This window comes from Malus domestica, chromosome 03 (assembly GCF_042453785.1).
Source record: "Malus domestica chromosome 03, GDT2T_hap1".
NCBI lineage: Eukaryota > Viridiplantae > Streptophyta > Magnoliopsida > Rosales > Rosaceae > Malus > Malus domestica.
Window position 1 is genome coordinate 34,722,191 of NC_091663.1, and position 13,229 is coordinate 34,735,419.

General features: G+C 39.4%; 1 protein-coding gene across 3 annotated transcripts; it reads right to left on the minus strand.

The window, feature by feature from the left end:
• Positions 1-4,069: 4,069 nt before the first annotated feature.
• Positions 4,070-6,236, minus strand: LOC108170236 (uncharacterized). 3 transcript variants are annotated; one of them, XM_017324910.3, is made up of 6 exons: positions 5,971-6,236; positions 5,529-5,608; positions 5,346-5,441; positions 4,713-4,816; positions 4,476-4,612; positions 4,070-4,367 (listed from the first exon to the last, which is right to left on the minus strand). In XM_017324910.3, exons 2-6 carry the CDS (start codon positions 5,586-5,588, stop codon positions 4,285-4,287), a joined length of 480 nt encoding a protein of 159 aa, XP_017180399.1. In that variant the 5' UTR covers positions 5,589-5,608; positions 5,971-6,236; the 3' UTR covers positions 4,070-4,284. The 3 variants fall into 3 exon arrangements, with proteins under 3 accessions (XP_017180399.1, XP_070675504.1, XP_070675505.1); XM_070819403.1 differs by having other exon boundaries at positions 5,940-6,065; XM_070819404.1 differs by lacking the exon at positions 5,971-6,236 and adding an exon at positions 5,680-5,742.
• Positions 6,237-13,229: the final 6,993 nt, after the last annotated feature.

A 13,229-nucleotide genomic window follows, 5' to 3' on the forward strand; every position in this document is an offset into this window, starting at 1 on the left:
CGGAGGGTGGTTATCCGGAGCCTCAGTACTTGACAAAACCCCAGAAGGAGGAGGCATTGGAGGTTCATCATTTGAAGCTTCATTACCAGGTACAGCCCCAGAGGACGAAGGCAATAAATGCCTTTGGAACAAACCCACAAACCGCTGATGATCAAGTAAAACCTTACCATCAGATTCCTTCATCTGGTCAAGCTTCCTCTTCATGTTTGTAGCATAGTCATGGGCGAGCCGGTGCAACTGCTTATTCTCATGCTTGAGCCCTCTAATCTCCTGTTTGAGACTCATCACTTCAGCAGCCAATGATTCAACTTGGCGGGTTCTAGCAAATAGGCGTTGGGCCATATTAGACACAGAACCTGCACACTGAACACTAAGAGCCAGAGAGTCCTTAACAGCCAACTCATCAGACCGTTTGGAAAGTAGTCTGTTATCTTTGGGAGTGAGAAGGTTCCTGGCCACCACTGCAGCGGTCATATCATTCTTCATCACAGAATCCCCAACGGTAAGAGGACCAGTAGGGGATATGAAGGATGGGCGCCATATATTGTCTGGAGAAGGCGTGGCTGTCTCTTCTCCAAGGTTCAAGTCAAAACGACGGTCGGAGGGTCCAGACATTTTCAAATGTGTTGAAGAAGGAAGAGGTCAGACAAATCAAGATCTTAGAAGTGCAAGAAATGAGCTTCTACTGGTAGAGATTCAAGTGTGCTGTGGAACTTAATGCCAGCCTCTATAAAAATCTGCACTCGACGGAGCTTCAGAAATCGAAGAGGCGTTTGCTTTCTCAAAAGCTGGGCTGCTCAGAGACCACGAGGGCCGATCTCAGAAATCGAAGAGGCGAATGCTTTCTCAAAAGCTGGGCTGCTCAGAGACCACGAGGGCCGATCTCAGAAATCGAAGAAGCACCTGCTTTTTCAGCCTCGTCAGCACCTGTCACATGCACACTCAACTTTGCGGAAATTACGGGCAATCTGTCGAAGATTTCTGGTGAAGTAGAAAGCACGTGAATCTTACTGTTCAATCACCGCTCTCCATATGCACCATCAACACCTCGGGTACCACATATAACTTTGTCAAAGATCTCTGACAAAGTTTAGGCACGAGAATTTCGAAGTTCCAGCTACCCTACTATTACCCATAAGGGTAAAGGAACAGCACCACTGCTTGACAACTGGAAAGTCCCTATGTGTGTCGACCTCCGTGTTTTGCGGCAAGACAGGTTGGCAAGAACGTCCAACCTTTACTCACATTCGAGAAAAGACTCCCAACATAATTACTTTCTCAAAAACCGGAGTAGCACCGCTTTCCGAATCTCGAGAGTCAGATCCTCGACGGGATTGCTTGTTCGAAAACCGAAGAGGCACAACTCTCAGAACTTCGAGAGCCAGATTTCCTTAGATAAAGCTTGTCTGTAATCTTCACACGTAACATCAGCTTTCCAGATACCACATACCACTTTTTCAAAGTGCTCTGACAAAATTAAAACACGTGAAGCTGGCAGCTCCCACTACATTGATGTGACCAAGAAGGGTAAAAGAATAGCATTACTACTTGTTATTGGGAAATCCCTATATACATTGACCTCCCTCCTCAACGGACAGGCAAACCTGCAAAAATGCTCAACCCTTTCTCGCATTCGAAGAGGCACCCTCAACATAACCTCTCGAAATACTCAGCTTTATTTCCCCCCGATAATACCTCAGCAAATAAGCCACACCAAGAACAAGAGTATCTCATATCATCAGGGTCGAAAGCAAGAGTATCCCATATCATGCTTTCTCCCTGTCTTTGTCTTTGTCCTTGTCCACACCTGCAGGACAAGGAGAAAGAGAGCAGTCAGTCGGAACCTGAAATCAAACCTCCAATTTGGAACTGACTGCCTGGAGCCTTTGCCTGGTTGCTTACTTAGCATTGCTCTCGAGTACTCATCCTCAACTGCTGTCAAGGTCACGAATTCCACCGGCAAATACCTCATGACAGTTGATCAGATATTGGCTCTTTACACTGGAGCTGCCAAACGTGGATGAGTCACTATGAAGGAATGTTCTGAAGGACCATTTAAATGCAAAGGTTGCACACCACTTCTGCCATGCAAAAGATTGAAGCAGAAGGTTCAACGGTGAGCTGAAACAGATCACTACAGCACGACACCTTTCCATACCACATTCATTATTCCGTCAACAGCAAAAGTATCCCATATCATCAAGGTCGAACGTACTCTAGATTTGATGGACTTGTTTTGACCCTCAAATATTTGAATCGGCCTTATACTCTGAAGGGCACCAGAAAACCCTCCAGCACAGTTCAAGAATAAGCCTGTGGAAAGTTACTTCTTCAAAAGCAAAAGTATCTCATATCATCTCTTATCCATTTGCTTCTCCTTATCCTGGCAGTTGAATGAGAGACAAGGAGAATGAGAACAATCAACCGGAAGCCGACGTCAAACCTCTGATCCTGGGTTGCTTACTTGGAAGTTTGACTGCTTACCTTGTCTGTCACCTCTTTCGGCAGATCTCCTAGCTCGGCGACTTGGGGGACTCCTACTATAGGGTTTGTATCACACTTGACTAAGCCCGAAACTACAACTAAGCTTCAAGTGAAATTGATACATTACCTTGTGCGTCAACATCAGCTAAGTACACCATTCCCGGATGGAGGAAAGGTACTTCCAGAGAAGGGCAGATGAAGATCAGACCACACTTCGGTACTTAGAAGTTTCGTGATTACTCAAGGGATTGGATCTTGCAAGTCCCCAACCGAGGAGTTTCCCTCACTCGGGAACTTAGGGGAGCACTGTTTGTACCATACTTGACCAATCCCGAAACTACCGAGCACCGGCCAACGCTATACTGTCAAGGACCCAGAAGAGTTCCCCTCCGACCAGGAGGCCAATCACTACTCGACACGTGTCAAGATTAGAAGCCAATCAGAGCGCAGCACGTGTCAACATCAAGAACCAATCATAACATGACACATGTCAATGTGACAAAGCTACAAGTTTTTCTATAAATAGGGGTCATTCCCCCACAATATTGCCGAATGCCATTTTGTGTGAAATCATTCACAAGAACTCACTAAATTGAGAGCTTGATCATTTGTACTTGTGTAAGCCCTTCACTACTAATAAGAACTCCTCTACTCCGTGGACGTAGCCAATCTGGGTGAACCACGTACATCCTGTGTTTGCTTCTCTGTCTCTATTCATTTACGTACTTATCCTCACTAGTGACCGAAGCAACCAAGCGAAGGTCATAAAACCTGACACTTTCTGTTGTACCAAAGTCTTCGCTGATTTTGTGCATCAACAAACTCCATGGCTTTTTCCTAATATCTCAGATAGTTTTTTTTTTTTTTGCTTGATCTTGTGTTTGATGGAGATGATGAACGCAGGTGGCTCTATAAATATGGAGGGATTATGGGATGAGGAAGTGGGATCGAAGCCATGCATGGCGACGAGTGTCCGATTTACGTGTCGATCGTCAGATCAATCCAGAGCTCCAGTGGAGACTATTTTGACATGCCTTACTAGCTTTTGTAGCAGCGGTTTCTGGTTTTGGATTTGCATTGAATTGTTTTGTGTTGTAGTACTTTAATTAATTGGGACGGACAAAAGGTCGGGGGATTTTTATTTGGCGAGTTTTGGTGGGCATGCAAAAAGGATGCGACGCCTGATCGGTGTCTTCTGCAGCGCTCACCATGTCCATGTGAATCACATGGCAGTCGCCTGTACGGACATGTAAGGTTTTAGCTACCAAACAATTTATCTATTGACTTCCTTTCTTTAAATTTTTTTCTCTGTCAGATACTTCTCTCACTACTATAGCTTGCAAAATTTCGTTACTGAAATCAGCGTAATCATATTCATTAGAACAAATATTTTTAATTGATTCCTCTTTTATCTTTATTAGACGTGATTTTTTTAATAACTATGGTCATAAGCACTTCTACCAAAAGTATAACCATTTAAAAAAGAAAATGCTTTTTGTCTGCAACGTGCTTCTTCAGAAAGCGTTAAAAATGATCTTCTAATCTCCTTTAAGATTACTAGTATAGCGATGTGAGATGTTCCATATGCAAGAATAAGTCATTCATCTCCAAAATCCTATAGCAATCAAAGCCATTTCGCTTGTACAATGTTACCAACGAAATAACAAAATGTATGCACAAGTTCAGTACACAAACTTCTCAATCATTTTCGCCCAACATACGAGAACTAATATGCTTCCATTTCTTTCTGCTAAAATCTACCATTCCGAGCTTTAGAAAGATAGTTGGAAACTAATTCTCTCAAAGTTCAGGCATGCCCTTCCCCGTCTTAGCATCGTAAGTCTTCTCGAACACGACATCCATCGGAGTGTCCTTGGGGCCAGCTGCAACCAAAGTTTGTTTGGATTATCAGCGGAAAATATGGCAAACTGAGATATGTGTTCACAAGTAGCAACAAAAGAATATAAGATCTGAGGACTTGAGATAAGTACCAACTGTAGGTCTTGGAGTAGTCCTTATCTTCAAGATCTCAGGACGAGGGATTATAGATCCCGACGCGCCTAATCCCCTAGATACTCGAACTTTCATTCCATCCTCGAGATATCTCACACCAACCTTAACAGGCCTCCTGCAGGATGAAAATTTTTATCACCACGCTGAAAGAGTGAAACAAAGGACGAAGACATGACGAATTTTAAAACATAATGTTAAGACGAGTGCATGCTTACCCTGTCACTGGATCAACAACTTGAACATTTGAGGCATGGAGAGGCGCTTCAACAGTAAAAATCCCACCTTCATGACCTTGGCCTTGCTTGATATGTTTCTTTACCTGCAACGACAGAGTACTTGTTCAGCGGCAACCAAAGTTTACAAAATTTATTAGAACCTTGAACATCACATGCTACATGATGCTCGTCTGAATGGTATCCTTCAGACCTATGGATTTTTTCAATACGATGGGACTCATTCCATATGCATTGCACAAGATAAAGAACTTCACTACTAATATGATCATTAGAATACCTACCAACCATTAAAGATACTTTTGATAAATAAGTATACTGTCGACAGACTCTCACCCACATTACACTGGCCAATTCTACTTGCTTAATAGCATGCGTGGAATGAGCACAGGCCCAAAAACATGATCACACATTTCTGATGATAATGATAGAGATCATCTACAATCTCAATCTGATTGGAGTGACCAGAACAGAACAGATTCATAACAAGTTTTCTCACGAAGAAAGAATGCTGTAATTAAAATCGATTGGAACAGTATATAAAATTTCTCACAGAATTGTAAGACAAAATCGGATCAATGAAACAGTATACCAACAATAGGGCCAGAACGATACCAGATTTTTGCCCTCTACGATGACGCGATTCTGAGAGCGAATGACTCGCTTGATGACACCCGTCTCGCCCTTGTCTTTGCCTCTTGTTATCATCACCTGTAAATGAGATTAGAAAAACTATTAACTAATAAATAATGGATAAAGAAAGAGGCACAAAGAAAATGATATACATTCCCCCCTCACATTATCTCCTCTGAGAATCTTCCAGTGCCTAATGAGTTTCTCAGCCGCTTTCCAACCCATTTCAAATTAAACCCAGATATCTGCAGAAGCCAAAACAAACATTACAACCAAAAGATGCGTTATTTCAATGGACGATTAGCATAACACTCACATTAAATCTCACAGCATAAGAAACAATCCCATTTCCTAAAATCAGCGAGTGGGTTCATCGAATTTTTCCTGTTAAATACAATTTTCCATAGCAAAACTTAGATTTCGAAGTAAACAAGCAAAGAACCCAGTTTCCAAACGCGTTCCCACTTGTCAAAAAGCGTTGAGGCATTTCGTCGAACGCTTGGTGGGCATTCTATGCTTAACGAGTAACTTCAAATAAGCAGGTGCTAATTATTACACGAGCAACAATAAGCTCACCTAAGTGAGAGTAAAAACCTAAATTACGTACTGTTATCTCGGCGTCTGCGTCCGCACGGTCGGTGGAGTTATCCCAGAAGAGTTCGCTCGGAAGAACAGGAAGAAGACGAAGTTCAAAATTGGAAAAGGATTTAGGGGAAGAGGAGCGAAGAGAAGGATTTCTATGGGCTTCAGGTTGGGCCCAGATTCAATTCTTTGACAACAGGCCCAAGAAAGACACTAATACGATGTCGTTTACGTATTTTTTGGCATGAATTTGGTCGGTTGGTACTTAATTTGGATTTCAGAGGATTTTAAGCAACTTTTTGAAGTAGATTTTGAAGAATTTTAATAGATTCTAACAATTTTATATAAATTTTGACAGATTTATATGCGTTTGTATTATAGATTTCTATGAATTTGTTTATTTCATAGATATCTTAGGATTTTTAGTTAACTTTTACAGCGTAAATGAATTTCTTTGCACAATCTGAAAGTCCAAGTCTTTAACATCTTTCTCGCACGAATATTGTAGTGGATAGGGTATTTGGAATCCACTTATGCATTCCTGGTTCGAAGCTCTCCCTTTCTTTAAATTATTGTATTTTTGAATAAACAAAAGTTTATTCTTAATTAAAGGACACATTGCCTCAAGATAATTACGGAGCATAAACAAAAGATAAAATAAAACACTAACAAGGGTTCTAATATGTGCTTAATTGGTCAGGTTCTAATTTTTCAATGGAAAATATTCTAATTTTTCAATGGAAAATATGAGGGTCGTTGTCTATGAGGATCAATTCTTCTCTCTACGCATGTCTCATTTAACAAGAGTGTGTGAATAGCACTATCCTCTTTCTAAACCTTTAGATTATACGCAATATTGGTCTGATTGCAATTAGCCAAAACAAGGGGAAAATTTCGTTTTCCTTTTTGACAAAATAAGGAGAGTAATCGGATTGTGTTTGACCTATATATGCGACACTATTAATGTAAACAAAGGGTAATCTGATTCTGTTTGTTCTAACTCCTTGTTTCTCTGTGTTTGGAGCAACGTCGAATACCATATTTATCTCTTTAAACCTACGCGCTTTTCAAGCCTATAAATACAATTAGGAATGAGAAATTACAAGTAAAGAGCTCCTTGTGAGATTCTATTCTTCTAATAATATTATTGTATTGTAAAGTTATATAAGATGGTTAATACATTATCGCTCGTCCGTTTTCTGGTCATTCTTGTTCTTTTCGGTTCAGGTAACGTCAACAAATTATCTGCACATGGGAAGGGTATACTTTTGTATACTTCATGTTTTTTTCCTTTGAAAAAATTGTATTGTAGCTTCTAGTTTGGTGGCAACGAGACCGATGGATGAAGGTGTTCGCCTCCTAAATTCGCCATGGATCTCGTGGGCATGTTGGGAATTTACTCGAACAAGAAACTGGTGGATGCGAGTATGCCACTACTAGATGCCACAAGTAGACAGGATCTGAATGATTGAGATTCCGCTTGAATTCGACCTAACCAAGAGATTGTGTCATTGAGTGAGAGTGACTCAAATCAAGGTTATTTCTTTACCTTAAAGATAAGGACTTTACTTATGTGGAGAGATGTAACAATATGTAAATGGTAGGGTTGCTAGAAGTGCAACTGACAGAAGAAAGTAAATGGCTGGTATTGTAGATTGCTTGTAAACTAAATGACTGGGAATGAGTTGTACAAAAATGTATTTATTTAAAGTACAAAACATTGTAAGTACAAAGGGATGCCAAATACAAGGTTGGAGCTTGTTCCCGAGGGATCGGGCAAGTTGCTCTAGTCTTATGGCAATTTCTGGTGGTTTGGGAATGGCTTGGAAGGTTGTGAATAAAACTACAAAGGAAATCGATACTACCAGGTGAGCAGCAGAGCTAAAAACAAAGAAAGTAAAGGGTGCTTGGCTAAAAGTAAATGTCTACAAGGAGATTGGAGAGTTGATTTGAGTAGAGTTGTTTGATTGATTGTTTGAGTGTCTATAATCCTTGAGCCTCTACTTTTTTTATATAGAGATTTGAGAGAACCTCTTTGCTGAGAACATTGAACTTGCATGATAGAACTCCACTGCCAACTTGCATGTGAAATAATATTAAAATAGGCAGGCTTGCATTTCCACCACATGTTTCCACCACATGTCCATCTCCCACTTGCAAATAAATAATAATTAAAAGAAGCAAGTTGGCTTCTTTCACCATATGTCCACTGCCAGAATGTCTGCGTGTTGCCTTCCAATCCACTTGCAATGAGAAAACATGCAATTGTTTTGATTAAACAAAAATCTTGGCACACCTCCACCACCCAAACAAAAGAGAAAAACATTATTTTAATGTCAAACTATCCCACTAGATGCAACCAAATATCTTCTAAGTAAGCATTTTTGCATAATAATCCTCCAAATACCCTATCTTGCCTGAATGCCCTAAATAAGTAAAATTGTGCACATTTTAGGAGCAAACAGTGAACAGAAGGCACTTGCGGTTCAACGTTAGAAGATGTCAAATGTGAAATTCCAGGGCCGAGTCAATCATGCACTGAGAAATGTATCTCTAGATTTCCTCAGTATCGCGTAACTAAGGGAGTTTGCCAAGAAATCTACAAGCTTCCCAGAATTGGAAATATGTTATATTGCTTATGCTCATATCCGTGCTAGATTCTCTCCCTCTCTTCATGGATTATCAATAAGAAAGAAAGAAAACAAAATATCTATACCCTGTTTAATATCTATTTGATTTTTAGTGTTTACGTTTTAATTTTTGTTTAATATATGAGGAGAATGTACGGGGAAGAGAGGATAATTGAGTACGAGTGGGAAAGAATACTGAGAGAGATAAAGAAGAATGTAAAAGATCAAGTAGATAACGTGTGGTTAGAATTTTTTATTTATTTTATTTTTATAAATGATGATGATGAAGGATTAGACAAGTCGATCTACTCATATAATTGATCATCAAACTACAAATAGTCTAATTTCTAGCACGCACAAAGCAATCAGAAAGAACCAACTCCCCGAGATTTAACCATCAACTACAAAACAAGAAGGTGATATCATATTTTCGCATAACCAAATGATTGGGTGTGAGTTAGCATCATGTATTAACATTTTGATTTCATCCAACATTTAACTTATATAGTGACCTTCCATATATTTCATCCCTTGCAAAGGTGGTAAAAAGGTCTGATATTAATCAAGGGAAATAATCAACAATATCCTGTAGATTTATTTGTAAATGTGACATAGTATTTGAAACCATCTATTGATTTACAAAGTGCTGGACCTCAAAAATCACTATGCACAACTTGAAAAGGAATACAGAATTTTTTCAGAAGATGAGAAAGGAAGTTTTCTAAATTTTTCCTCTAAACAACTTTGACACATTGTAGGTAAGAAATCCTTCACAACTGACACTTTGGACTTAATAAGTATGAGAGATAATATTGACTTGAAGGGATGACTTAGGGGTGGTTTGGGAGTGAGGTGCTTAAAAAAAAACACCCATGAAAAAAAGCTGTGAGGGTTTTAGGTGTTTGGTAAACTAAAAAAAATGGCTTATTTTGGAAGCTGCTGTGAGAATAAGCTGAAATCAAAGGAAAAAGTTGAAGCTGCTATTTGCAGCTTTGGAAAACTGGCTTTTTTTTCAAAGCACACAGAGCTACAGTGCTCCTTTAATGAAAAAACTCACTATCAGACTGTTTTTTTTTTTTTCCAAAAGCACTTTTACAAAAAAGTTTACCAAACACTTTGCTGATTTATTTCACAACCGCTTATTCTCACAGCACAGCCGCTTATTCTTACAGCCATGGAATTAAATATCGATATTATCGGCGAAATATCGCCGATAATATCGTTTTTTTCCAACAGCGATATTTTCAAAGTATTCAAATTGATTATCGTGATAATATCGCGATATTATCAATAATATCGATAATATCGCTCTCTCTCTCACCGTCGTCGGAACTGCAGCCGAGCTCCGTCGTCGCAGCTGCCAAGATCTGCGCCTCTCACAGGTGGTGATGGTGCTCGCCGGAGTGTGCGCCACGGTGGAGGTCACGGTGTCGTCCGCCATTCTTGCAGAGGCGGGAGAGAGAAGACTGATGATGTGTGATGATGGTGGTGTCGTCCTCGAGCTGCTCGAGTCGAGCAGATGGTGCTACTGCTGTGTGTGTGTGTGGTCACGGCAAGAGAGGGAGAGAGGTAAGAGGATTTTGAGAGAGAGAGAGAGAGAGAGAGACAGTGCAGAGAAGAGAGAGAGAGTCGAAGTGAGTGAGAGAAGGAAATGGCTTGGTCCCTGGTGTGGATTTGCACTTTGAAGTGTGTCTGTGCGTGTGTGTGTGTAGAAGTGGGGTGTGTGTGTGTGTGTGTGTGTGTGTGTGTTATCCGAGAGAAATCCACACTTTGAAGTGTGTGTGTAGAAGTGGGATGTGTGTGTGTGTGTGTTATTGAAGTGTGTGTCTGTGCGTGTGTGTGTGTGTAGAAGTGGGATGTGTGTGTGTGTGTTATTGAAGTATGTATCGTGGGGTGTGTGTGTGTGTTATCCAAGAGAAGAAAAAAAAAATCCAAACCTGCTTTCAAAATATCCAGCCCATGTGTCAGTCCGTGTGTGTTATCCGAGAGAAAAAAAAATGTAATGTATAAAGTTTAAAATATTGTACTAATTCATTATATATAAATGATTATGGTGTGTTTAAATTTCTTTCATTAATTACTAAAAATTTTCTACACTCACAATGTTTGCCAGCTCGCTATATAATCAACTTGATAATGTTAAATCCATCATGCAATGCATTTCCTTCCAATTTTTTTGTGATAAACTAATAGATAATTGACTAAATAAACATCCTGCAAAGTTTCAATAAAAATTTCCAAGTTTTTCTTACAATTTCCGTGGTTTCCATGTAATTTTTATCGATATCGATATTATCCCGATATTTCCATCGATATTTCCGTGTTTTCGGACTACCGATATTTCCGATATTACCGATATTTTCTTCCTTGCTTACAACAATATTTTTTCAAAGCACAACAATACCAAATCAGCCCTTAGTAAGTCTGCTATGCCACTTTGGACTTAATATGCAATTGGGTGAAGGGCTTGATGCTTTGGTGATGGACTGAAGGAAGCAAGTGAAAGATGGGATACAATCCATTATTTCATAGGCCTTTGAATATAATTCTCCCTGTGGCTTTGTCCTGAATTCAAAAGGAAAATGCATCGAAAATCAACCAATAGGTATTGTCCAAACAAAGTCTATACACATACACTAAGTTATGAGACAACTTTGGAACATATAACAGTGAATTCAACTTAAGAGGATGAACTTGAGTTCAAAGGACTGAATTCCCTGTATGGGACACTTGCAAACCTTCACCATTAGCTGTTTGCACTGTTTCATTCAGTGGATAAGGTCATGCCAAGGACAAATTGATGAGATTAGTGGTCATGTGGTTTGTAGCACCTGAATCTGTGAGCCAAACTTGTGGAGCAGATGGTGGTGCAGACATAGAGCTTGACACAGCATTTGACACATGAGATGGAATAGAAGGTGGCAAGACAGTAGACATATTGGATGGCATTGCATATATTTGATTTTCTCCAGGGAAACTAGAATGCATAGCAGTCATATGTGGTGTAAGTGTATAATTCCTATTTCTGTATAAGCAAAGTGACAGCACTATGATTTATCCTATTGCAAATTTGACAAGGTTTAGAAGAACTAGTGTTTCTGTAAACACAATTAGCCGCACCGTGTCCTTGTTGAGCACACAATTGGCAAGTGATTGTAGATGAGGATACTCCAGTGTGAAGTTGAGATGGATTTCCCAAAATTCCAGGAGTATACTTATGCGTTACAGGTTTAGGTTAGAGTACCTTTGACCTTGGTTATACTAAAACCTGCCTTTGCCTTTTGATTTGGAATAGAAAAGGTCGATTGCCTCCATTAGCCCACCCCTTTACCAAAACCTATAGCTTCGCCGTTGTAAACGACGGTGTTTTATGGTGGTACTACTACAACGACAAGCGACCAAGTGATTTTCATTAACGAAAGCAGAAAGAAATCAGTCCATAGGCAACATCAGCGAAGTAATCGGGTTGTGCTTGTTAGACATTTCCTTGTAGCCTATGCAACACGTATGCATGCAACACTGATGACTTGCTTTAAGACTTGTTTATACACCATTAAATGGAAAATATTTGGATATTTCCTATAAGGAATAATATTTCCCTTCAAACAAATCACAATTAGGCGAGTATACTTAGCTTTTCTTTTTGTGCTTATTGTGTTATCTTGGTACACTTGATTTACATGTAAGACGGAATGACTCCTTGCATAGAAGGAGCTAATTTAGTAGTGTTTATTTGTAGTTTACCATGTAGGTCTCGCTATAATATGTGCTTGTTTAACATTTCCTTATCTCCTGTGCAACATTAATCATTAATACATTGTTGGTGACTTGTAAGAATACATTCATCTTGCAGCTAAATCACAGTTTGACATATATACAAATCTTTTTCCTTTTGTGCTTTTTGTGAGTGATTTATGTGTATGTGTCAAATACACTTGATTTACATGTAAAACGGAATGACTCCTTGCATAGAAGGAGCTAATTTAGTAGTGTTTATTCGTAATTTACCATGTAGGTCTCGCTATAATATGTGTTGTTTAATTTCCTTATCTCCTGTGCTACGTGACAAATTGTAATTCACAACTAAAAAGGAATGGATCCTTATAGATTTGCCCATTAATTTTTATTTTTAATTTACGATGTATGTCAAGAAATATTGTGATACAAAGACAAGATCACAGGCTCATAGCTATTTGTAGGTTTTCTTTTGCTCATAAAATGCTTACATTTTAAATGTTTAAGATGGCCAAATCATTTTCACTCCTCAGCTTTCTATTCATTCTTGTTCTTCTGTGTTCAGGTAACTACTTGGTCCTCCACATCCTATAGCAAATATCCATGCATGCCAAATTAACTTGTCATACATATGTGCAGCTACTACTGATGTGAAGAGATGCAAAGTGGTGATAGCGGATTATCGCTGCAATTAATAATACACGGTATGACGAGAAATGTGAAGAAAAATGTTGGTTGCAAGACCTCAGCAGCTCGTCGAAATGCGAAAATGCCCCCGGCGTGTCTGGTGACATATTTTGCACATGCATGGTTCATTGAGATTAGGGTTTCTCTTTTATGTTATATTGATTACACTCGACGGAATCCGCATAGGGTTGGTCGAGTTTATGCAATTGTCCACCTCACCATTATTGAACAT